The sequence below is a fragment of the Emydura macquarii genome, unplaced genomic scaffold (assembly GCF_026122565.2).
Source record: "Emydura macquarii macquarii isolate MOO-44397 ecotype Brisbane River unplaced genomic scaffold, CSIRO-AGI_Emac_v2 contig_3231, whole genome shotgun sequence".
Taxonomy (NCBI): domain Eukaryota; kingdom Metazoa; phylum Chordata; order Testudines; family Chelidae; genus Emydura; species Emydura macquarii.
In genome coordinates, this window is record NW_027133368.1 from 325,146 (window position 1) to 350,987 (window position 25,842).

At 50.2% G+C, this 25,842-nt stretch overlaps 1 protein-coding gene and 2 pseudogenes across 1 annotated transcript; 2 read left to right on the forward strand and 1 right to left on the reverse strand.

The window, feature by feature from the left end:
* LOC137142555 (zinc finger protein 850-like) overlaps positions 1-2,289 on the forward strand; it is a 31,725-nt pseudogene extending 29,436 nt beyond the window's left edge.
* A 4,536-nt stretch (positions 2,290-6,825) lies between these two features.
* Positions 6,826-9,790, forward strand: LOC137142545 (zinc finger protein 3-like). Its single transcript, XM_067531961.1, has 2 exons — positions 6,826-7,623; positions 8,366-9,790. Exon 2 carries the CDS (start codon positions 8,374-8,376, stop codon positions 9,301-9,303), a length of 930 nt encoding a protein of 309 aa, XP_067388062.1. The 5' UTR covers positions 6,826-7,623; positions 8,366-8,373; the 3' UTR covers positions 9,304-9,790.
* Positions 9,791-14,374: 4,584 nt separating this feature from the next.
* LOC137142564 (zinc finger protein 208-like) overlaps positions 14,375-25,842 on the reverse strand; it is a 43,375-nt pseudogene continuing 31,907 nt past the window's right edge.

A 25,842-nucleotide genomic window follows, 5' to 3' on the forward strand; every position in this document is an offset into this window, starting at 1 on the left:
CGTTGTGATGTTGCAAAGTTAAAACCTCCTTCCAAGCTGACGACATGTTCTCTGAGAACCTCAGCAGCTTTTGTGAAGGACATTTCCATACCAGCTACCTGCAGAGCAGTGACCTGGTCTTCAGGTCACACTGTTCCCAAGCACTGCGCCACTTCAGCCACTGCCAGAGACTGTGCTAGTTTTGGAAAGGCTGGTCTGCAATTGCTTGTCAGACAGACTCTGAACCCTCCTCCATAGAACGTGGCTTGGGAGTCACCTGAAGTGGACTAGAGACATGCAATCACTCAAAGAAAAAAAATGACATACCTTTACTGGTTGTTTTCCAGGACGTGTTGCGCAAGTCTATTCCACAGCCGGCCCTCCATCCTTCTGCTTCAGAGCCCGTTATGTTAGGGTGCTGGTGTAAACGAACTGAGGTGGTGCCTTTTGTACCCTCACCTGGGTGCATGAGGACATGCCTGGCACCTGTGCCACTACAGAAAACTCCCTGACTATAGTGCATGCAGTGTGTACCCCCCTAAGGTGGAATAGACGTGAAGGTGAATAGACATATGCAACACCTCAATAAAGAACAATCACAGTACAGATATTTAGCTATTGTTTCCCTTCTCTCTTTCTTCTAGGGAAGGGTTTGGGGGGATTCAACTCTAGTCTTCCCAGCAGTTATTTTGGTTTGTTTCTCCACTTTCCCCTTCCCTTTTCTGACCTTTCCTTTCCCCCATCACCGGGAATAACTCCTGTCCGGATTCTCTCTTTCTTCTAGCAGGTGATGAGATGGTGAGTGAGCAAAATGAAGAGAATCCTTGTCCGGAAGGTCTTGACCAAATGGAACCCAAGGGGATGTGGCTGGGAAGGTCTAAAGGGGATGATTCCCAAAGTCCTGAGCAGCGAGAAGCTGACAAAAATCAGCACAGGCCAGAGAAGCAGCAGGAGAACACACCAGGGAAGACACTGGGTAGATCCATTCACCAAGGGCGAGGTCTGGAGGATCCTAATGAGGCCATGATCCAGCAGAGAACCTGCACTACGGAGCAATGGTACAAATGTGCTGAGTGTGGAAGATGTTTCAATTGCAGTTCAAACCTTATTAGACACCAAAGAGTACACACAGGCGACAGACCCTACAACTGCCCTGAATGCAGGAAAAGCTTCAGTTTTAGATCAAGTCTTGTTAGACATCAGAGAGTCCACACGGGAGAGACCCCCTATAACTGCCCTGAGTGTGGGAAACGATTCAATGACCAATCCAACCTTATTAGACATCAGCGAGCCCATACAGGAGAGAGACCCTATAAGTGCCCCGACTGTAGGAAAAGTTTCCGGGACAGCTCAGGCCTTGTTGCACATCAGAGTTTCCACACAGGAGGGAAATGCCATAAATGCCCTGACTGTGGAGAAACCTTCACTCAGCTCTCGCATGTTACTAGACATCGGAGGATTCACACGGGTGAGAGACCCTATGGATGCCCCGAGTGTGGAGAAAGCTTCAGTCAGAGCGCTAACCTTATTTCCCATCGGAGAATCCACACGGGAGAGAGACCCTATAACTGCCCCGACTGTGGACAAAGCTTCAGACAGAGCGCTAACCTTCTTGTCCATCGGAGAATCCACGCGGGGGAGAAACCCTATAACTGCCCCGAGTGTGGGAAAAGCTTCAGTCGTAAATCGAACCTTATTAAACATCAGAGAATGCACACGGGAGAGTGCCCCTATGAATGTTCCGTCTGCGGGAAAAGGTACAAGGCCAAGATCTCTCTAATATCCCACATGAAACACCACATGGAGTAGTGCCAGCCACTGCCCCTCCTCTTCCTATGTCTGTCCTTCCCATCTCTACAATGGGAACAAGAACAGTTGCACAACTCCCTAGGAAGTCAAGTGGCACCACTAATTACTGTGACCTCAGTGGCTTAGGAGGCTGGAGGCATCAGAAGAGGGACATTATTATTATTATTATTACTGTACTGCATTATTCTCTGACACTCTCTCATCCTTTCCTGGCTCTCTCTGTCAGGGACACCCTTTTATTGATAAAATACTTTATTATCGGCTTTTATTGATCTGAAGGGTTTAGCCTGATGGCCTTGTCTCTGTTTTCAGGCAGGGGCTTGGTTCACATTGTCACACACTGGGATTATTCCAGAAATTGCTGCCTTAGGAGGCGTTTTCTCCTTGTTTCTGCACGGTGGGGGGTGAGAAAGAGTCTTAGGTTTCTGGGGAGTAGGGTGTTGGCAGAGTCTTTATTGCTCTTTGAATTATTTTCTCAATATTGCTCAGTTAACTCCTTTTTTTAAAAAAATAAGATTAAAATAAATCTTTTCTTGCCAATCTGTCATTTTCCTGAGCAGCCTGGGAATTTCATTGGTTCTTGAGCTGTGGGAGGGAGGGAGGCAAAATGTGCCAGAATGGGTGTGTTGTCGCCCTCTGCAGGAATTACTCTTTTCTCCATTTTCAGCCCTTTCACTGATGTCTCTGCCCATCCACCTGTAGAAGCCGGCATGCAGGCACTGCCGGGGCTTTGCTCTTCAGCTCTGACTGTCTCTGGGCCCCATCTTTGGGTCTTCCCTTCCCCTCTACAAGGGGTTTAACTGGTGCAGGAGAGAAACATCCTCAGAGGCAGAATCCAGGAGCCATGGCTGGGTGTGAGCCCCAGAGGACATTCAGTTGGAGAGGATGGATAGATGGACATTTCCAGATGAGGAGCAGCCCTTCTCCCCAGCAGCATCTGTCCCATCTGCTCTGTGCCCAGCTCAGTGAGGAATGCAGAATTGTGACATTTGCCATAGACATAAAGCATCTGCAGGGCCCTCAGACCCCCTAGCCAGACTCCATCCCAGACGTTCGCTTTCCAGCGGGTGCCTGGATCCTACTCCCAGATTCCTGGTGGTTTCTGTGATGCTGTAGCTTGCTGTTGTGGTGACTGCAGGTCTGTCTGGGGGGGGGAAAGCCCTTTCCCCAATACACTGATATCCTGTTCTCTCTCCTCCCGCTCAGCTCCACTGCACCGTGGAACCAAGAAACCCTGGCACTAGGGCTGTGATCTAGGCCCCTGCCCTGCACCTGTTCTGGAGGGGAGTGGAGAAATGCAGCCACCAGACAAAACATCCCATATGTTTGTTACTGTCCGAAATTACCAGCCCATATGTGTCCGTGCAGGTGTTCATGAAAGCCGTGGGGCATTATGTGAGCTGGAGGGAATCAGCCCAGGCCTGCCAGGGAAGGGGAATGGCTCTGGGAGCCCTAGGGGAGTAAGGGCCCAGAGTTGAAAAAGCCAACGGGGGTTGGGGAAGGCCATCAGGGCAGATAATCCGTATGGTCCGGGAGAGGCTGGGACTGACAGTGTAAGAGTGGGGTCAGAGCTAAGAGCTCTCTCCCATCAGCGGAGGAGCATGGTCATTTAAGTGCTACAGCAGCGCAGCAGGATCAATGCTTTGTTTTAAGTGTAGACCTGCCCTGACTAATGCAAAGTCTGGAAGATATTGGGAGCTTCCCAAGGCTTTCTGGATCAATACGTGTAAAGTGGATTTCCTACAATGTACCTGCGGGTGAGGGGAATGCAAATGACCCACTTAGAATCCATCCTTTTGAAGCTGAGTCCCAGAGAAGAAAATCCATTGTCTCCTAATCACCTGCCCCTGGAAACTGCAGATCAAAGACCCCTGAACTGTGGAGTGGGTGGACTAAACAATATTATGAGTTTGCTTGTTCTGAGCTGAAGCCGGGAACTTGTAACCACAAGTAAATCCCTGGGACTGGGGTGCTGAAGACTGCTCCTGACAGAGACCATGCTGGGGTTTGCGTGAACCAATCTGACCAACCTGATTGCCTTCTATAATGAGATGACTGGCTCTGTGGATGTGGGGAAAGCGGTGGACATTATATATCTTGACGTTAGCAAAGCTTTTGATATGGTCTCCCACAGTATTCATGCCAGCAAGTCCAAGAGGTATGGTTTGGATAAATGGACTATAAGGTGGATAGAAAGCCAGCTGGATTGTCAGGCTTAATGGGTAGTGATGAACAGCTCGATGTCTAGTTGGCAGCTGGTATCAAGTGGAGTGCCCCAGAGGTCCATCCTGGGGCTGGTTTTGTTCAACATCTTCATTAATGATTTGGAGGATGGAGTGGATTGCACTCTCAGCAAGTTTACAGATTACACTAAACTGTGGGTAGCAGTAGATATGCTGGAGGGTAGGATAGGATTCAGAGTGACCTAGACAAATTGGAGGATTGGGCCAAAAGAAATCTGATGAGGTTCAACAAGGACAAGTGCAGAGTGCTGCACTTAGATGGAAAAATCCCATGCACTGCTACAGGCAGGATCAACTGGCTAGGCAGCAGTTCTGCAGAAAAGGACCTGGGGGTTACAGTGGACAAGAAGCTGGATATGAGTAAACAGTGTGTCCTGGTTTCCAAGGCTAACAGCACAGTGAAAGAAAATACTCCACCCAGAAATGTAATGGCTGGGGAGCAGAAGCCTGAGACTAGGTGCCCTTGCGGGACCATGGAGGGGAAATACAGGTGCTATGGCCATGAACTGTGACAATCCCACTGTTGACTCATATTCAATTTGTGATCCACTCTCCCCCCCCCCCCCCGATCCTTTCCAGCAGTACTAGCACCTAGCCAGTTACTCCCCATTTTCTAGCTGTGAGCTTGATTTTTCCTTGCTAAGAATTGCACTTTGCACTTGTCTTTATTGAATTTCATCCCTGTTTCATCCTGACAGATTTTTCAATTTGTCAAGGTCATTTTGAATTCTAGTTCTGTCCTCCAAAGTGCTAGCAACCCCTCCCATCTTGGTATCATCTGCAGATTTTATAGCATACTCTCCACTCTATTATCCAAGCCATTAATGACAATACTGAATAGTATGGGACCCAGGATTGACCCCTGCAGGATGCCACTAGAGACACCCTCCCAGTTTGACAGCAAATTATTGATAACTATTCTCTGACTTCAGTCTTTGAGCTGTGCACCCACCTTATGCTAATTTTTTCTAGAGAGCATTTCCCTGCTTTGCTTCTGAGAATGTCATGTGGGACTGTGTCGAAAGCCTTACTAAAATCAAGATATATTACATCTACTGCATCCCCCCCAGCCACGAGGCCAGAACGCTGTCAAAGAAGGACATTAGGTTGGTTTGTCATGATTTGTTCTTGTACTTACCTGTGGGTGGAGGGTGGGATGTGGGTGGAGCACAGGTCAATCTCTGCGTGGGCCGGCAATACAGACTGCATCCCCCGTGAGCTCAGCACCTGCCAGCAGAATTTGCAGCACAGCACAGACACACACCTGTTGAAGCTGCGACCACTTCTGGACGTGATGGCTCTGGACCAGCAGGGTCTGTCCCCAGTCTCTTCCCAGGGAGAGGTGAGGGGACTCCCTGCTTCTCTGAGGGCAAAAAGACCCCAAGTCCCACTTAGCGGCTCCTAGCCCCCCACCCTTCCTCAGCTCCTCCTGCCTCAGGATGCTTGCCGCAATGACTGTTCCCCCTTAGCTACTCCTCTACACTCACTGCCCCTTCCCTCAGGGCACAGCCCTAGGCCCTGACCTCTGCCTTCCCCTGGAGATTGGCTCTCCTTTCCCACCCCACTGGTCCTCCTTGGCTCCAACACCACCCACCACCACTGGGGGGACATTGTGCTCCCTCTGCTTCCCCCCCTCCACAAACTAAGCCCTTGGACACCAGAACAAGACACAGTATTCCAGCAGTCCTGCACCAGGACCAAATACGGAGACAAAATAACCTCTCCACTCCCCCTCCAGAGTCCCCTGTCGATGCAGTCCAGGATCGCATTAGCTTATGTGCAGCTGATTATCCACCACAACCTCCAGATCTTTCGCAGAGTCCCTGCTTCCCAGACAGCCAGTGTGGCCGACATTGTGTGTTCCTAGATGATACACTTACATTTAGCCACATTAAAACCCCTATTGTTTGCTATGTCCAGTTTCCCAAGCCATCCAGGTTGCTCCGAATCAGTGACCCGCCCTTCTCATTATCTACCACTCCCCCAATCCTGTGTCATCTGCCAGCTTTGTCAGTGATGATTTTATGCTTTCTCCCAAGGCATTGATAGAAATGTTAAATAGTGCAGTGCCAAGACCCAACCCCGCAGGGACCCCCTGGAAACACAACCACTTAATGATGCTTCCCCCTATTTACAATGACACTTTGAGACCTATCAGTCAGCCAGCTGTTAATCCATCGACTGTGTGTGCCCTGTTCATTTCATAGCCGCCTTGTTTTGCAATCAGTATGTTGGTTTTAATCAGGATCATTAATTCCTGTCTGGAGGCGGGGATGGGGGCAGGGCTGTGTTTGTTGTTAAGGGAGGAGGCTGCTAACGCTGTCGCTGTCTCTGCTCAGGATCTCAGGGGTTGAGCTTCCTGGGTCAGACACTTGCAGAGTGATGGTGCCAGCGCTGCCTCCATTGTGATCTGGGGACTCAGAGCCGGGCTCGTCTAACCCCTGCTCCCCAGCGGGGTCTGTGCCTGGCAGAGACCTGCATTAACCCCTCTGTGCCTAGCCCGGGGGGGACTTTCTCCGCTGGCTGGAACCAGCCCCTGGGGCAGCCCCGGTTCTGCCGACACCAGCTCCCGAGCCGGAGGCTGCAGGTGAGGGGAGCCCCGGGGAACGGGCCGGGCCCGGGGTAAAGCGCTGGGGGATCTGTGGGGGGAAAAGCCCCAGCGAAGGGTGCGGCGGGACGAGTCTCTCCTGTCTGTCCCCGGGCCGGGCTCTGGGCTGTGACTGAGCCTGACCCTCTGCCCAGGGGCGCTGAGGCTCCGGGTGATGGTGGGGGAAGCCCTTTGATGGTCCCAAGTGGGAAGCTTACTGTCCTCCCTTTTGGGATGTGACCAGCTCCCACAGTATTTACCATGTGCATGGCCATCTCTGCACAATCGGCATTCAGGTATTCCCCTACCTAGAGGGTTGGCTATTCTGGAGATGTTCCAGGTAACAGAGGCATAAAGGAAATCCACGATCTATTCAACCAGCTGGGCCTGATTATAAACCAAGGTACATTGATGCTTTATCTGGTACAGAAAAACAAGTTCATCAGAGTGATACTCGATTGAAAAGCAGCAATGACAGATCCCTCGAGCCAGGTTCGAGTTAGGCAGTTCCTTCCAGTCGCACCTGCAAACAACAGTAAGAGCCTGTTTAAGGCTTCTGTGACAGGTGTCCTCTTGCATTTATGTGACTCAGCATCCACGTAACACCTGAAGTGTCTACAAGACGGGTTTAATTCTGTCGCCTGTACAGTAACATGCCCGCTGGACATTTTGCTCCAGGTCCTGCTGCAGGAGTGTTTTCCTCCTTAAACTGGTGGAGAGTGTAGTCCATATCTGTAAGGATCTGTCTTCCACTAGACAGGTTCGGAAACCACAAGCACTAATTTCACTCCCCATATCCCTCTTTCTGCTATTTTTATAAGGATAAAGTTGCTTTAAGGCCCCATCCAAAGTTCGTTATCTAAGGTGGTAACCGATTTCCATCTCAACCAAACCATCTTTTTACCTCCCTTTTTTCCCAAACCACATTCATGTGAGCTTGAAGAGAAACATCATTTGCTGGACGTCTGCTGGGCCCTGGACTTTTATCAGGACAGGACAAAAAAGGTTCAGTATTTGCCTCAATGGTTTATTTCTTGTGAGGAAAGAGTGGAAGGCAGGAGGTTACCTTACGGTGAATTTCAGGGTGGATCACCTCTCGTATCACTACACGTTGTGATGTTGCAAAGTTAAAACCACCTTCCAAGCTGACTGCATGTTCTGTGAGAATCTCAGCAACTTTCCTAAAGGACATTTCCATACTAACTATCTGCAGAGTAGTGTCCTGGTCTTCAGGTCACACTGTTGCCAAGCACTGTGCCACTTCAGCCACTGCCAGAGACTCTGCTAGTTTTGGAAAAGCTGGTCTGCAATTGCTTTTCAGACAGACTCCAAATCCTCACCCTCCTCCCTTCTGCTAGGATGCTGAGGAAAAATGAACTGATATAGTGCCGAGGCAGATCTGCCCTTCATGCCCTCCTCTGGATGCATGAGGACACGCACAGTGGCGTGTGCCACCAGATGGGTACCACTGCAGAAAATTCACTGCAGTGCAGTCAGTATGCACACCTCTAAAGCAGAATAGACATGGGCGAGATCTCAAAAAACAACAAATACAGTACAGGTATGAAGCTGTTTTTTCCCTTCTCTCTTCCAAGGAAGGGTTTGGGGTGGATTCCACTCCTAATTTATCAATCTTCCCAGCAGTTATTTAGTTTTGTTTCCCCACATTCCTGTTCCCTTTTCCTACCTTCCCTTTCCCCCGGCACCGGGAATGACTCCTGTCCGGGTTCTCTCTCTGTTCCAGCAGGTGATGAGATGGTGAGTGATAGCAATGAAGAGAATCCTTGTCCGGAAGCTCCCAAGCGAATGGAACCAAAGGGGATATGGCTGGGAAGGTCCGAAGGTGATGATTCCCAGAGTCCTGAGCAGCGAGATGCCTACGAAACTCAATGCAGGCCAGAGAAGCAGCAGGGAAACCCCACAGAGAAGATGCTGGGTGAATCCACTTGCCAACGGGGAAAATTGGCAGATCCTAATGAGGCCATGATCCAGCCGAGAACCTGCACTAAGGAGAAGCGGTACAAATGCGCAGAGTGCAGGAAAAGCTTTGGTTCTGGATCACATCTCACTAGACATCAGAGAATCCATACGGGCGAGACCCCCTATAACTGCCCTGAGTGTGGGAAACAATTCAATGACCACTCAAACCTTATTAGACATCAACGAACCCATACAGGAGAAAGACCCTATAAGTGCCTTGACTGCGGGAAAAGCTTCAGTCAGAAGTCAGCTCTGATTGTACATCAGAGGGTCCACACAGGCGAGAAATGCCATAAATGCCCCGACTGTGGAGAAACTTTCACTCAGAGCGCCCATGTTACTAGACATCAGAGGATTCACACTGGGGAGAGACCCTATGGATGCCCCGAGTGCGGAGAAAGCTTCTCTTGCACCTCAGACCTTATTATACATCTGAGAGTCCACACGGGAGAAAAACCCTACAGCTGCCTTGACTGTGGACAAAGCTTCAGTCAGAGCCATAACCTTATTGCCCACCGGCGAATCCACACAGGAGAGAGACCCTATAACTGCCCCGACTGTGGGCAAAGCTTCAGACATAAATCTGGCCTTAATGTCCATCGGAGGAGGCACACGGGAGAGTGCCCCTATGCATGTTCCGTCTGTGGGGAAAGGTACAAGACCAAGACCTCGCTAATATTCCACATGAAACTGCACATAGAATAGTGCCAGCTACAGCCCCTCCTCTGTCTGCGTCTGGAGAGATGGGAGGATTGATGCAGATAATAACATTTGCCCAGCTCCCTAGGGAGTCAAGTGTCATCACTAATTACGGTGTGTTCACGGGCTCAGAAGGATGGAGACACCAGGAGGGGGACATTATTATCATTACTGTATTGCATTATTCTCTGACGCTCTCCCATTCCTTCCTGGCTCTCTCTGTCAGGTGAAACTTTTACTGAGCCGAAGGGTTTCCTTGTCCCTGTTTTCAGATAGGGGCTCGGCTCACATTGTCACACACTAGGATTATTCCTGAAATAACCACCCTGGGAGGCATTTACACCCTGTTTCTGCATGGTGGGGGACAGGGGGGGTTTTATGTTTCTGGGAAGTCATGTGTCAGTGGAGTCTTTATTGCTCATAGAATTATTTTCTCAGTATTGCTCAGTAATGTGTTTTTTTCCCCCAAATAAGATGCAAATAAAACTTTTCTAGCAAATCTCATGTTCCTGAGCAGCCTGGGAATTTCATTGGTCCTTGAGCTCTAGGAGGGAGAGAGGCAAAGTATCCCAGACCAGGTGAGTTATCTCTTTCTGCAGCTCCTGTCTCTGATGTCTCTGCCCATCCAGCTTTACAAGTGGGCATGCAGGCACATCCTTGACTTTGCTTTTGCAGCTCTGACCGCCTCTGGGCTTGCTCTTTTGTTCCTCCCTTCCCCTCTACAAGGGGTTTAATTGGTGCAGGAGAAAAACATCCTCAGAGGCAGAATCCAGGAGCCGTGGCTGGCTGTGAGTCCCAGAGGACACTCCGTGCTGGAGAAGATGGATAGATGGACATTTCCAGATGGGGAGCAGCGCATCTCCTTCTCCCCAGCAGCATCTCAAGCATCTCTCCCATCGATACAAAAGCTAAAATGTGCAGATTCAGCTGTTCTCCCAAATTCAAGTTACACTTAGAAACAGCCCATAAAACATTAAAAACACAACTACACACATGAATACATTGATCCATTGAGGAACCATGTTTTCTTAGATATCTGTGGATCCCAGAGCTCAGGCTGCGGGCAGAGGTGAGACGTCTACACTGCAATGAAACAGTCGCACAGCCCAAGCCGTCAAGACCAAGTCAGCTGGCATAGGCCAGCCCTGAATGTCTAACTGAATATTAGACATACCCTTCGATGACTGATGTCACCTAAGGATATGCCAGTGGAAAGTGGATATTGGGTGACATGTCGGAGAAGAGTATGTTCTCAAGTTAAAAAAGGTTAAAGGCAGGGGTTCCCAAACCAGTTCCAGGTGGTCCACCCTGTGATAAAGTCAGGCCACAGGGCTGTAAAAAGGCATACCAGGGCCAGAGTGTGAGCCCTAGAAGGCCAAAAACCCTTTTTCCTGCAAGCAGGGGAGAGATGATTGCAGGGCAATTAGAGACACCTGAACCCAATGAAGGGCTAGTCCAGGTGTACTTAAACCCTGCCTACCCTACTGGGAGGGGGAGAAGTGCAGGAGGAGGAAGCTACTAGAAGGCTGGTAGCAGTTGGAGGAGAAATTTTCCCCTAGGCCAGGAGACAGTGCTTCTCTGCAGGTACAAAAGGAGAAAACCCCTAGCCCCAGGCAGCAGATGGAAGCTGGAGCAAGGTACCTCCAAGGGGAGACAGGGTTACTGGGGACTCCCTGGCCCACTACAAGGGGTTGAAGTGTGAGACCCACTAGGGAGGAGCTGGGTGTTCATCACATATAAATTCCACCAATCCCAAGAGATGGGACATATTACCCACCAGGTCAATGAATATTTCAGATCTCAACCAAATACAAGCTTACAGCCAATTCTTAGTAACTAATCTAAGATTTATTAAAAAGAAAAGAGAGAGTATTGTGATTAAAGGCCATTATACATACAGATATGAATAAAGTTCTTAGGTCAGTTTCATAGTAGAGATGGTGAACTGCTGTGTTGGAAAAGTTCTTTTAGAATCAATTCCGTATATTATAATCTAATGGACAGGTATAAATTCTTCCAGGAGAAATAGCACAGTAATCCAGGCCACTCCTGGAGACCTCAGTCTTGTGACCTGAACTTCCTTTGATGAAGTTTAAACAGATCTGAGATGACAGGATTGGGGCCATAGAGTCCTTTTATAGGTCTCTGGCAGGTTATCATAAGCTCTTGACACAACAGGCAGTCCTTGCATGAAGAATAGGTCATGTATGTTGTCCTTTGAATTAAAACCTCCCAGTTTCTGAATGTACACAAGTAATTAGTTATCTTGGTTAGCATAAGGCCATTATGCCATGGACACATTCAAAGGTCGTTTGCTACAAACTTCAAAGAGCAATAAAGACAATGATATTATTACCCGCACATTTCTGCTCAATGTTAATATTCCCTTTTGATCTCTGAATCAATAGACCATAGTACCAGACAGAAAAAGACATTTACCATCTACTAGCTGATAAAATCATATTGTGACGCTTCTAACAGAGAGGTAAACACAGCCAAATATGATTAATATTTACTTCTAATTCGCCAACAATATACACTTGCATTTCAAACATTCAGGTCTACTCACATGGCTAGGCTAATTAGCTACATGGAATGGCCCTTATTACCAGTTCAGTACTTTTCTAATAGATCTTTAAAGATTGAGCTTGGGTCATTTAGCCTGCTAGTGGCTTAATCCTTTCTGGCTCAGTATCACTGTGGTCATTTAGATATTTGTAGTTCTTACCTAGGTTTGCAGTTGATACGCTACAGTGGCTAGGTAATAATCAAAAGACCTAGCCTTTAGATAGTGCTTTTCATCAATCGAGCTCAAAAAACTGTACATCATTATTCCTATTTTACAGAGGGGAAACTGAGTCACAGAGCGGTGCCATGACTTGCCTGTGGTCATCCAGTGACAGATCTAGGATAGTCCCAGATTTCCACTAGGGCACACAGTTATGATGTGATTCCTCAGCACTCCCCCCGGCCCACACACACCCCTGTACATTCTGTGATAGTGCAACAGGGCTCATGGTCGTACTTTGACGTGTTTGCAGTGTGTAGCTGCTAACAGGGCTGGTGAGAGAAATCTCCTCCAAGGTCTGTGTCTCAAAACATTGACAATTTTATTACATAACTGCTACAGTAACGTCGTGTGTGTGAGAGGAGACTGGTGCGGGTTGGTCCTTCTCCATCTGCTACCCCAGCATCCCCTGCAACATGCAGTGAGCCCCGGCCAACATTTCCAGCTCCCCCTTCCCTATCCATCAAACCATTAGTCAGTGTAGGGGAGCCTTGCACACTGGGCCTGGTGCAAGATGTGCGGTTGGACCATAGCCAACAAAGTTCGGCCATGAACCAAAAGTCAGGCCCTGTATTAAAGCGGACGCGTACACGTTCACTGTTTGACACGTAACGTTGGCAAGAGCGCTGCTAGAATTTCCAGCACAGCGCGGACCCACCCTTGTCCTGGAAGCTGCACCTGCTAGTGGACGTGATGGCTGTGGACCAGAAGGGTCAGTCCCTGCTCTCTTCCCAAGGCGAGGGGAGGGGGCTCCCTGTTCTTTGAGGGCAAATGGACCCCCAAGACCTACTTAGCTGCTCCTAGCTACCTCATCCTTCCTCAGCTCCCCTTCCTTCAGGATCCTCCCCCTCAGCTGTTCCTCCACACTCACTGCCCCCTCCCTCAAGGCACAGGCCTAGGCCCTCACGTCACCCTTCCCCTGGAGATTAACACCCTTTCCCACCCCACTGGTCCTTCCCCCCCCCCCCCCCCCCGTAGGCTCCAACACCTCCTCCCCACCTCTGGGGGCCCTGTGCTCTCCCCCCACCCTGGGGTAGCCTGTGCTCCCCCCTTCCACCATGACTGACCCCTTCCTGCCTGCCCCACCCCCAGAAGCCATGCTCACGGCCCCGCTACTATTGGTCAGAGGATGGTCACTCCATATAGTCTCAGCTGCTGATTGGTGGAGGCAGATGAGAGGGCGGGGTGGGTGAGCCAGCCCAGTGGAGGAGACTAACAGGGAGAACCTGGAGGGGGGGACCCGGCTGCATGGTGCTGCAGCTACGAGTTCTGCCTGGAGCTGGGGCGTGCGCTGGAAGCAGACCTCCGGTGCGAAACTCAGGGGGGTTCCTCCCTAAATAGTGCCTTGCACACAGAACTGGTTTGTTCTTTCCAGTTGCAACCAGGGGCCAGGCTCACAGAGAATAAAGTGAGTCAGGGGGGAATTGCACGGCCCTCTCCTTAAATTAAACCTGTGTCCATCCCCCACACCCCCCACAAAAAGACATCAGCAAAAAAACAAGGGTGAGTTCTCCTAAGAGAGACAAATGAGGCCGAGACCTGACCAACTCTGGGGCACTTCACCCCCACCTCTCAGGGTATGTCTACACGGCAATAAAAGACTTGCAGCATGGCCGCGGCTGAACTGGCTCAGCTGACTCAGGCTGGGGTTAAACATTACAGTGTGGACGTTCAGGCTTGGGCTGGAGCCCAGGCTCCAGGACCCTGTGCAGGGAGTGGATTTCAGGGCCTTGGCTCCCACCCAAGCCCCAATGTCTACACTGCCATTTTTAGCCCCGCGGCCCCAGCCTCACGAGCCCATGTCAATTGATCTGGGCTCTGAGCATGGGCAGCAGGTGAAGCCCTCCTGAGCGGAAGCTAGCTCCCTGTCCCGCCTCTTCCTCCTGAGGCTCCGCCCACACATTCTAGGCCCCGCCCCTTCTCTCCCTCCTTCCTCCTCCTCCCGTCTCGGTCCCCTCTTCTCTCCTCCACACCCTCCTGCTCCCAAGACCCCCACCACTCACGCTCGCTGCCTCCCCCCGAGCCGAGCTGATTTATTATGCATCGTGCAGATTCCCGGGTGGCTGCGGAGATGGTATCTGCTACTCAGCTTCCCGGGTTCATCAGTAATCTCCCTGGGGAGTTCAAGGGATCCAGGAAGCTGAGCAGCAGATATGGTCTCCTCAGCCACCCAGGAACCTGCATGGTGCATAATAAATCAGCAAAAACTTCCAGCAGGGCCACTATGGCCTAGGCGTCAGGCTACGTCTACACTACAGCAGGACAGATCTGCTACTGTAAGGTCTCCCATGTAGCTGCTTTATGCCAGGAGGCTGGAGACAGCTCACCCACCAGCATAACTAAACTACCCCCAACGAGTGGCGGTAGCAATGTCAGCAGGAGGGCGTCTCCTGTCGGCATAGCATTGTCCACCCCGGTGCTTTTGTTGGTGAAACGTATGTCGATCAGCGGTGTGTTTTTTCACACCCCTGACCAATAAATGTTTTAGCAACAAAAGTGCTAGTGTAGACAAGCCTTCGCCGCCCCTGGCCTATTATACCTGCCTCCCATGGCTCTGAGACGTGATCTTTTATTGCCCTGTGTGTTTAGCCTTAGAGTTCAAGAACTGTGGAAATTTCCAGGATATCAAGGGAAACGAGATGTACAACACCTGTCTTATAAGGAATTTATTTGGAAAGAAAGACACCAATTGAGGGAAAACTAGCATGTCCCGCTGACTGCAGATGTTCCTGGCTTCAGAGGGAGCATCCTCGAAGCTTATTAGATAGATAACGACAGACCCACAAGACCCATTGTTGCTTCCCTGAATAACAACCTCTGCCACTTAGGAGCTGCCAAGACAGCTCAGACACCAACTACGATGGTGTAGTTTTACCTCTTCCCTACATCAGAAAGTGTGTGTGGAACCTGCAGAAACTTCTCACCACTAATTCCATCGCCTGCTCCCCCCAGACTCCAAGAAGACCCATCTCCCAAGTACCCAGTGTCCTCATCTCCTCCAGACCCCACCTACCACCCCATACTGAAATCCAGACTCTGAAACCCACCCTGCCTGCTTGCCCTACCCTGAAATGAAACACATTTACACTTTGCTTCAGAAGGGCACAGACCCATTGTCCCACAGGGAGAACTTCCGAAACCTTCTATCCTGCGTGCAGTTTTTGGTGGGATATTAACGAGATCTTCGCCTTGTAGCTTTTCCCACAGACAGAACATTTATAGGGTGCCTCTCCTGTATGGATTTTCTGATGCCTAATAAGGACTGAACTCTGGCTAAAGCTTTTCCCACACTCAGGGCAGTCATAGGGTTTTTCTCCTGTGTGGATTCTTTGGTGGGTAATAAGGTTTGCACTCCGAGTGAAGCTTTTCCCACACTCGGGGCAGTTATAGGGTTTCTGCCCCGTGTGGATCCTCTGATGTCTGGTAAGGGCTGAGCTGCTACTGAAGCTTTTCACACAGGCTGAGCATTTATAGGGTCTCTCTCCAGTGTGGATTCTCTGATGTTTCATAAGGGCAGCACCATCATAGAAGCTTTTCTCACATTCGGTGCATTTATAGGGCTTTGCTCCCATGTGGATTTTTCTATGTGAAATAACTTCTGAGCGCTGTGTGAAACTTTCTTCACAGATGGGGCATTTATAGGGTGTCTCTCCAGTGTGGGTCCTCTGATGCACAGTCAGATTTGATCTCTGCTTGTAGCTTTTCCCACACTCGTGGCACTTATAGGGTGCCTCTCCTGTGTGGATTCTCTGGTGTGAAACAAGGTTTGACTTCAGAGCAAAGCTTTTCCCACAATCAAGGCATTTATAGGGTCTCTCCCCTGTGTGGACTCTCTGATGTGAAACAAGGTTTGACTTCTGAATGAAGTTTTTCCCACAGTCTGGGCATTTATAAGGGGTCTCTCCCGTATGGGTTCTCCGATGTGTAGAAACTGCTGAGCTTCTACTGAAGCCTTTCCCACATTCGGGGCATTTATAGGGTCTCTCTCCTGTGTGGATTCTCCGATGTAAAATAAGGGCCGAGAAACTAGCAAAATCTTTTCCACATTCAAGGCAGTTATAGGGTCTCTCTCCAGTGTGGATTGTGCGATGTGAAAACAGGTCTGATCTCAGCGTGAAGGTTTTCGCGCAGTCAGGGCATTTATATGCTCTCTGTCCCGTATGGATTCTCTGATGCTTAATAAGGTTGGAGCTCTGACTGAAGCTTTTCCCACAGTCAGGGCAGTTATAGGGTTTTTCTCCTGCATGGATTCTCTGATGTACAATAAGGTAGGATCTCTGATGGAAGCCTTTCCCACAGTGATGGCATTTATAGCGTCCTTCTCTTGTATGAATTCGTTGATGTACAATAAGGGCGGAGCTCTTCTTGAAGCTTTTCCCACACTCAGGGCAGTTGTACGGCCTGTCTCCCATGTGGACACTCTGATGTCCAATAAGGTTTGCTCTCTTCTTGAACCTTTTCCCACACTCGGGACAGTTGTATGGTTTCTCTTCAGTGCAGATTCTTGGCTGGATCGTGCCTTCACTAAGGTCTTCCAAACATCCTCCTTGGCAAGTGGATTTACACAGTGGATTTCCTGGCTGGTTTCGCTGCTGCATCTCTGGGCTGTGCTGAGTCTCCCAGGCATCTTCCTGCTCAGGGCTTTGGGAAATGTGCTGTTCAGAGCTTCCCGATACTGTCCCATATGTTTCCACTTGCTCAGGACCTTCCTGCTCATTGTTCTCACTCATCATTGTACCACCTGCTGGGACAGAGAGAGAATATTCAGAAAGGAGTCATTCCCTGTGCCAGGGGAAAGGGAACCTGAGAAAGGGGAATAGGAAAGTGAGGGAGAAAACCCAAATAACTGCTGGGGAGGTTGAAAGATCAGGAACCGAGACCACCAAATTCTTTCTTCAGTTGAGAGATGGGGGGAAAGGGGAGCAGAAGCAAATGATCAGTTCTGCTTCCACATCCCACCAGGACGCTCAGGGGAGACAGACCTACTGCCAGGTGTGAGTCAAAATAGGGAGGGGATCCAGGAGTGACGTCAGCCAGGAGAATAACCCTGACCTGGGTGAAATGAGGCAGAACCGGGGAAGATCACGGGGACTTGGTGACAATCCCAGTGGTCAATGGCAGATGCCTTCTGCATCCATTTAACCAATTCCTCACCTTCATGGCTGCTTCTCAAGAGCTCCTTTTCCTTAAAGACCTTGTGATGCAGGACCTGTGGCTCTCTACCCTGTTCCATCCAGGAGATCACATCAGGTTTGGGTATCGGAAAGTCTGCTCCATGGTAAGGAATGAGGCAAGACCGCAATTTCACAGTTATAGTGAGAGAGGGTTGTTTCCAGCAATGCTGGGTGGGTGTGTGCCCTGGCAGAAACCAAACAGACAGGAAAACATTCCTGAAGACCCTTTGGGGAGGTTGGATTGCTCCTGGAAGAGGTGAAGGTTCTCCTGTAGGAGACTCAGGGATCTCCCCACACTGAGAGATAGCATGACTCCGTGCAACCTCTTACCCATTCTGAGATTGCTGCACCCAGAGCCCTTTGCAAGCACGGAGCCAGTCATGGGAAGGAAATCTCTCTGTGTGTCATGGTGCACCCATGTTTAATAACACAGAGAGGTATATACAACCCATCCTGTCCTGTGTAAGCTCTGGGGAGGGGGCTGGACTAGCATCTCCATGGTGTCTCCCAATCTCTTCTCCCATGGGACGGGGTGTGGAGGGCACAGTCTCTCTCAGGTGGACCCTAGGGACTGTGGAGCTAAGGAAAGCAATCATACACTAAGCACGAGGTGACCCAGAAGTACCAAAGATCCCACAGCTTCCAACATCCGAGGGGACAGGAATCCTTACCCAGTGAGGTCACAGTCTCATAGTTCTCCTGCATGACGTTCCTGTAGAGGGCTCGCTGACCTGGGTCCAGCAGAGCCCATTCCTCCTCGGTGAAACACACGGCCACCTCCTCAAAGGTCACCGACCCCTGAAACAACATGAGTCCCCCACACTCAGAACCCACTGCCCCAGAATTTCCCCATGATCTCACAATTCCTGCGAATGAACTTGCACTCTTTTCCCTGGTTCAACATGGCCACCATCTCCCTTTACTTTCAGGGGGGCTGAATCAAACTGCCCATATTCAAGATGGCCACCATTTCCTCACACTTCTGGCATGTGGAAGTGAGGCTGCCCTTATTAAAGATGGCCACCTCCTCCCATTATTTTACTCTCTTCAGGTTAAACGGCTATGGTTCTGTGGTGAGGGGACTGGATCTGTCGATAGAAAAGGATATGTGGAGAGCTGGTGCGGGTGGAGATGTGCAAGGAGAAATGTGGAGGCCAAAGAAAGGCTGAGCAAGATTCAGGGGGCTTTGTGGGGCCCGGAGAGCGGCTGAGGGGGCGCAGGGGACTAGGGAGTGCTGGGGCACATTGGGTTGCAGATTTAAGAGATCGGAGACCGTAAAAGGAAAATACAGAAAAAGAGAGGGGCAGGTGGGCAGAGGAGACTGTGGTGAACATGGGGCTGGGCAGAGAGGAGCCAGGGTAGGGCAGAGAGGGAGAGAAGTTGCAAACCCCTCTCCCCTATGCCTCCCTCTATACCCATCCCCATAAGCATGCGAGCTGGCTGTTCCTACACTCCCCAGCCAGGAAAGGACCCAGGACATTTATTTCTAACAGCCTGTTCTTTATTCCCGGGCATTCATGCATGCATTAATTCAGCATTGACTCATGGCACATCCTGCTCTTCCTGGCTGTCCCGCTCAGCAAAACTCCAATATACGAAAACCAGGAAATACGGAGTGAAGGTAAATGCTCACGGATCCTTCACTCTGCCCTCTTTGAGCTATGCCCCCTCGCGCCCCTAACACCCCTGCTCACACTCTGCCTTTGCCCTCTGTTGAACAGACGCTACCTGCACTGCCCTATACTCAAACACCTAGGCTACTTCAGAGAAAGAACATCACACCTGCTAAATTTTACAGCCCCTTCAAACCCTTTTACAGACCATTCACTCTTATGCGCACAATGCCATCTATCACTGTACTTTCACTTAAGCTCCCAGGCCACACTCACCTCCTACCTAGCTGGTGCTGATCCCCAGGGCAAGATGCCCTGTCCTTCTCTACTACCACAACATACACATCGCAGGGCTGAAATGAGGCCCGCTGGGTCTCTCAAGGGACACCTGCACCCTGTGCCTTAGATCACGCACACGGGATTCCGGGTGAGGGGCTCACCTATATTCCTCCCCCCAGAGAGGCAGTCTTCCCAGGTCACCTCCTGTCACAATCACAGCTCTGCCAGCCTTCTCCATTTAATTTCCCTCCATTTAGCACAGCTACACCTAACACAGTGACTGCAGCTGGAGTCCAAGCAGATCATTCCCAGTGGCTATTGCCAGCTCCACGGGGCAGAGTTAAGGTTATGTGGGCGTGTAACTTACCTGTATTTCCTAGTTTGCAGAAGTTTTGCTGAACTCAACGTTCTGGAAGGACACAAGCTACCAGCTGGCAGCTCTCTGACAATCTCCTACCTGAGCCAGTTCCATTGCAGCCGTTTCCCCGCCCCAGCCCCTGGAGGATGGGACACGCTGGAGCAAAACACGGACGTTATTCTGTGGCCTGTCAGGGTGAGAAAAGCGATTGGGGAGATTTCAGAAGGGGTTTAGTTCATTTCGCACCCCCCATCTCAATTCCTATGTCCAGCCCCCTTGCCTTCACACCAACGCTTCTGAAACCTGCTGCAATCAGACGGGCTCAGTCACACAAGCTGGTCACAGTCGCTAAGGGCCAAGTTTCCTGGCTTCTCCCACCACGTGCACAATTCCAGCCCTGAGAACAAGGGCAGGGGAAGTTGAGGCCTCCTTGGTCTCATCTGGCGCCCTGAATAAACCACCTCCAGCAAACATCTGTTTGCACTGATGTGAAAGGAAAACATCTGGATTCTCCCATGTGAGGGGAAAGTGGATCACTGGGAAGTTTTAACCCCCCTGCCCCCCTATTGTCAGGCTCCCCCCACATGAGCAAAGGAATCAGGGCAGCTGCTTCCCCTCCAAATCCAGCAGCTCCAGACACTTAAAGAAGGGAGGAGAAAAAAAATCGAAGGGGCTTTTTTTCTACAAATATTCAATAATTGGAGCGATTAAAGGAACGAAGAGACGTTTTCACCAAGATTATGAAAATCGCTGAGGGCCTCTATACTTTCAAGGCCTCCCTGGAAGCATTTCACAAGTTACAGTGAATGAATACTTTTATTTGATTAACATTATAAATACATGAAATAATATTAATGAATTAATAATACAATTCAAATGACACATTTTGCAAAGGAGGCTTGTGTAGAAAGGTTCAGGCAGCTCCCCCCCCCCCCCCCCCCTTTCCCCAGTCCTAGCCTCTGCAATTCATCTCTGAGGGAGCTACTAAAGTGGGGAGACTTTTAAAACTCTGAATAACACCCCCCCACACACACTGTCTTGTGCCATTTGCTCTGCTTCTCCCCCTGTTGCTCCCCTATCTGAGCAGAGGTGGGTAAATCTACTCCATTTCACAGCACCTCCTACCTTCGCTCCCTCTTTTTCTCCAGCTCATGTTTTGTCCTTAACCTTCCTGACAATTTCACCCCCCAGAGAGATGAAGGGGAAGCGCCTCTGGGGCCCATTTGTGGCTCCCCTGCACCTCTTCCCCCTGCTTTGGTCCCTGGGGCAGATCTGGACTGCAGCTGAGGGCAGAGGCTTGTTGCTGTTAAGGCAGCTCAGATCCCTCCTGCAGACACATTAACATGGAAGCAGATTCCCAGGGGCTGCAAGATCTGAGGTTCCCTAGACTAGATGACTCCTGAGGTCCCTTCCAATCCTAATATTCTATGATTCTCGGGGCTTTTTGTGCAGCGTAACTTTCCTGCCCAGCCCTGGCACATTCCCCCAGGTTTCTCCCCTACCTGCAGCCTCTGGCTCAGAAGCTTGTGAGGGCAGAGCCTGGGGCTGCTCCAGGGGCTGGTTGCAGCTAGCAGAGAAAGTCCCCCCTGTGCTGGGCACAGAGGGGGTTAATGCAGGTCTCTACCCAGCACAGACTCCAAAGGAGCAGTTGCTTCTCAGCCTGGGATCACTCCCAGATTCATTCACAATGGAGGCAGCAGCAGCTGCGTCTGAGTTGACCCAGGAAGCTCAACCCCCGGTATCCTGAGCAGAGAGAGCAAAGCAGCCTCCTCCCCTTTGCAACAAGCCGGGCCCTGCGTGGGAACAACGGCCCAGTAACGCTGGAGCCAGGGGAGAGCTCTGGGTGCTGCGAGGCGAAGGGAGGGGGGCAGCTCTCTAAGCTCCGGGGCCAAGATTTATTGCTGCCACGTCTGCTGTGACTCTGACACCTGCTGGTCAAGGAGTCCTTGGCACATGGGCACGGACCTGGAGGGCACCAGGTCGCAGCCCCTTTTCCGGCTCCTCAAGATTGCTTCTCCTAAGGCTCTGGCTGTACTTTCCCCCATGCCTCTTCATTTATGTCCACCCCTTTCATTGCCCCAAGAAGTCACGAGACCTTCTCTACAGCCTCCTCCTGGCGCTGGCCAAGGTGGCCATTTATAACACCAGGAGGAGGAGGCTAGCGGGAAGGTGCTCTGCGACTGTGGGACCTATTTCTGTTTGTTCCTTGACTCACGTACCCGGGCAGAGTTCCTGTGGGCCATGTCCACTGGCTCCCTAGACACGTCTGAGGAGCAATGGGCGCTGTCCAGGGCTCTCTGCTCATTGTCCCCCTCCGCACGTCACCTTATTCTTACCTCCTCCTGCCCAGGTTGGTTAACTTTGCCATCTCTCCCACTCCAGCACCCTCCCACTCTCACAGTCAGTCCCAGCCTCTCCTGGACCATATGGATTATCTGCCCTTAGGGCCTGCCTCAACCCCCACTGGCTTTTCCCATGCTGGAGTCTTACTCCCCCAGAGCCATTCCTCATCCTCACCAGGGCTGGTCTGTTTCCCTCCAGCTCAGACAATGCCCCAGGGCTGTCATGAACAGCTGCACGGACACAGCTGGGCTGGTAATTTCAGACAAACAAACAGGCGGGATGTTTTCTCTGCTGGCTACACTTGTTCACTCCGCACTAGAAGAGGTCCAGGGCAGGGGCTGTGATTAGAAAACTACTGCTGAGGGTTTGATGGTTCCATCGATGGTGCAGTGGAGCGGAGAGGGAGGAGAGAGAACGGGACATCAGCGTATCGGGGAATGAGAGGTTACCCCTTTGACAGAGATGCAGTCACCATTACCACTACAGCAACACAGAAACCACCAGGAATCTGTAGGATCCAGGCACTCGCTGGAAAGTGAACATCTGGGATGGAGTCGATGAGGGTATCTGAGAGCCCTGCAGCTGATCTATGTCCATGGGCAAGTCACAATTCTGCCCCAAAGTCACTGGATTCCTCACTGGGCTGGGTGTGGAATAGAGAGAAAGGACAGATCCCGGAGATATTGCTGGGGAGAAGGAGTTGGGTTGGTCCACATCTGGAAATGTCCATCTATTCATCCTCTCCAGCTCTGAGTGTGCTCTGGGGTTCATAGCCAGCCACGGCTCCTGGATTCCGCCTCTGAGGATGTTTCTCTTCTGCACCTATTTAATCCCTTATAGAGAGGAAGAAAAGACCGAGCCCAGAGGCAGTCAGAGCTGCAAGAGCAAAGCCACGGATGTGCCTGCATGCCCGCTTCTACAGCTGGATGGACAGAGATATCGGTGAAAGGGCTGAACGTGGAGGAAATGAGTGATTGCTACAGCAGGAGACAATGCACCCAGGCACTTTGCCTCCCTCCGTCCCCGAGCTAAAGGATCAGTGAAATTCCCAGGCTGCTCAGGAACATGATATGCCAAAAAGTTTTATTTGCATCTTATGTAGAAGAAAAAAGGAAACACATAATTGAGCACTATTGAGAAAATAATTCAATGAGCAATAAATATTCTGCTGACGCCCCACTTCCCAGGAATTTACAACCCCTGCTCACACCCACCATGCAGAAACGTGGAGAAAATGCCTCCTGGGGTAGCAGTTTCAGGAATAATCCCAGTGTGTGAGACAATGTGAACCGAGCCCCTGCCTGAAAACAGGGACAAGGAAATCCAGCTAAACCTTTTGGCTCAGTAAAAGATTCCTCTTAACAAAGACAGACAGGAAGGGATGGGAAAGTGTCAGGGAATAATGCACTACAGTAATAAGAATAATGTCCCTCTCCTGATGCCTCCGTCCTCCTAAGATACTGAGGTCATAGTAATTATTGGTGCCACTTGACTCCCTAGGGAGTTGGGCAACTGTTCTTATTCCCATTATAGAGAGGGAATGGGAATGACAGATGCAGAGAGGAGGGGCAGTGGCTGGCACTACTCCATGTGGCGTTTCATGTGGAATATTAGAGAGATCTTGGCCTTCTACTTTTTCCCACAAATGGAACATTCATAGGGGCATTATCCCATGTGTATTCTCTGATGTCTAACAAGGTTATATTTACGACTGAAGTTTTTCCCACACTCAGGGCAGTTATAAGGTTTCTCTCCTGTGTGGACTCTCTGATGGACAATAAAGTTATAGTTCTGACTGAACCTTTGTCCGCAGTCGGGGCAGTTATAGGGTTTCTCTCCTGTGTGGATTCTCTGATGGACAATAAGGTTATAGTTCTGACTGAACCTTTTTCCACAGTCGGTGCAGTAATAGGGTTTCTCTCCTGTGTGGACTCTCTGATGTACAGTAAGGTCTGAGGTGCAAGAGAAGCTTTCTCCACACTCAGGGCATCCATAGGGTCTCTCACCCGTGTGAATCCTCTGATGTCTGGTAGCCTGACAGAGCTGAGTGAAGGTTTCTCCACAGTCAGGGCATTTATGGCATTTCCCTCCTGTGTGGAAACTCTGATGTGCAACAGGGCCTGAGCTGTCCTGAAAGCTTTTCCTACAGTCGGGGCACTTATAGGGTCTCTCTCCTGTATGGGCTCGCTGATGTCTAATAAGGTTGGATTGGTCATTGAATCGTTTCCCACACTCAGGGCAGTTAGAGGGGGTCTCTCCCGTGTGGACTCTCTGATGTCTAACAAAGCTTGATCTAAAACTGAAGCTTTTCCTGCATTCAGGGCAGTTGTAGGGTCTGTCGCCTGTGTGGACTCTTTGATTTCTAATAAGGCTTGACTTGTAATTGAAACTTCTCCCGCACTCAGCACATTTGTACAACTGCTCCCTAATACAAGTTCTCAGCTGAATCATGGCCTCGTTGGAATCCTCCAAACCTCGCCCTTGGTGAATGGATTCATCCAGTGTCTTCCCCAGCGGGTTCTCCTGCTGCTTCTCCGGCCTGTGCTGAATTTTGTTGGCTTCTCGCTGCTCGTGACTTTGGGAATCATCCCCTTTTGACCTTCCCAGCCACATCCCCTTGGGTTCCATTCGGTCGAGACCTTCCGGACAAGGATTCTCTTCATTTTTCTCACTCACCATCTCATCACCTGCTGGAAGAAAGAGAGAATTCGGACAGGAATCATTCCCTGTGCTGGGGGAAAAGGAAAATCAGAAAAGGGAGCAGGAAAGTGGAGAAACAAACCAAAATTACTGCTGGGAAGACTAGAGTTGAATCCGCCCAAACCCTTCCCTAGAAGAAAGAGAGAAGGAAAACAATAGCTACATACCTGTACTGTGATTGTTCTTTATTGAGGTGTTGCACGTCTATTCACCTTCATGTCTATTCCACCTTAGGGGGGTACACACTGCATGCACTATAGTCAGGGAGTTTTCTGTAGTGGCACAGGTGCCAGGCATGTCCTCATGCACCCAGGTGAGGGCACAAAAGGCACCACCTCAGTTCATTTACACCAGCACCCTAACATAACGGGCTCTGAAGCAGAAGGATGGAGGGCCGGCTGTGGAATAGACTTGTGCAACACGCCCTGGAAAACAAGAGTTACAGTACAGGCATGTAATTAGTTTTTTAATTTGAGTGATTGCAAGTATCTAATCCACTTCAGGTGACTCCCAAGCAGTGGAGGAGGAGGGTTCAGAGTCTGTCTGACAAGCAACTGTGGACCAGCCTTTCCAAAACCAGCACAGTCTCTGGCAGTGGCTGAAGTGGTGCAGTGCTTGGGAACAGTGTGAACTGAAGACCAGATCGCTGCTCGGCAGATAGCTGGTATGGAAATGTCCTTCAGAAAAGTTGCCGAGGTTCTCACAAAACAAGAAGTCAACTTGGAAAGTGGTTTTAATTTTGCAACATCATAACGTGTAATGATACGAGAGGTGATCCACCAAGAAATTCTCCGTAAGGTAACCTCCTGCCTTTCATTCTGTCCACACAGGCAACAAACACTTGAGGCAAAGACTGAACCTGTTTTGTCCTGTCCAGATAAAAGACAAGGGCCCAGCAGCCGTCCAGCAAATGACGTTTCTCCTCAAGCTCACGTGAATGTGGTTTGGGGGAAAAAGGGAGGTAAAAGGATGGTTTGGTTGAGATGGAAATCAGTAACCACCTTAGATAACAAACTTTGGATGAGGCCTTAAAGCAACTTTATCTTTATAAAAATAGCAGAAAGAAGGGTTGGGGGTGCGCTATGAAATTAATGCTTGTGGTTTCCAAACCCTTCTAGTGGAAGTAATTGCCACTAGAAAGGCTACTTTAGCTGATCAATTAGGCAGGCCACTCATCTGGTATTAAACCAGGCAGTCCTGCTTTTCTAGGGTGTTTTTTTCCCATCCGGGACTCAGACAACACTGGTTTTGTCCAGTATCAGACAGGGGACGCCATTCTGAAGAGTGTGT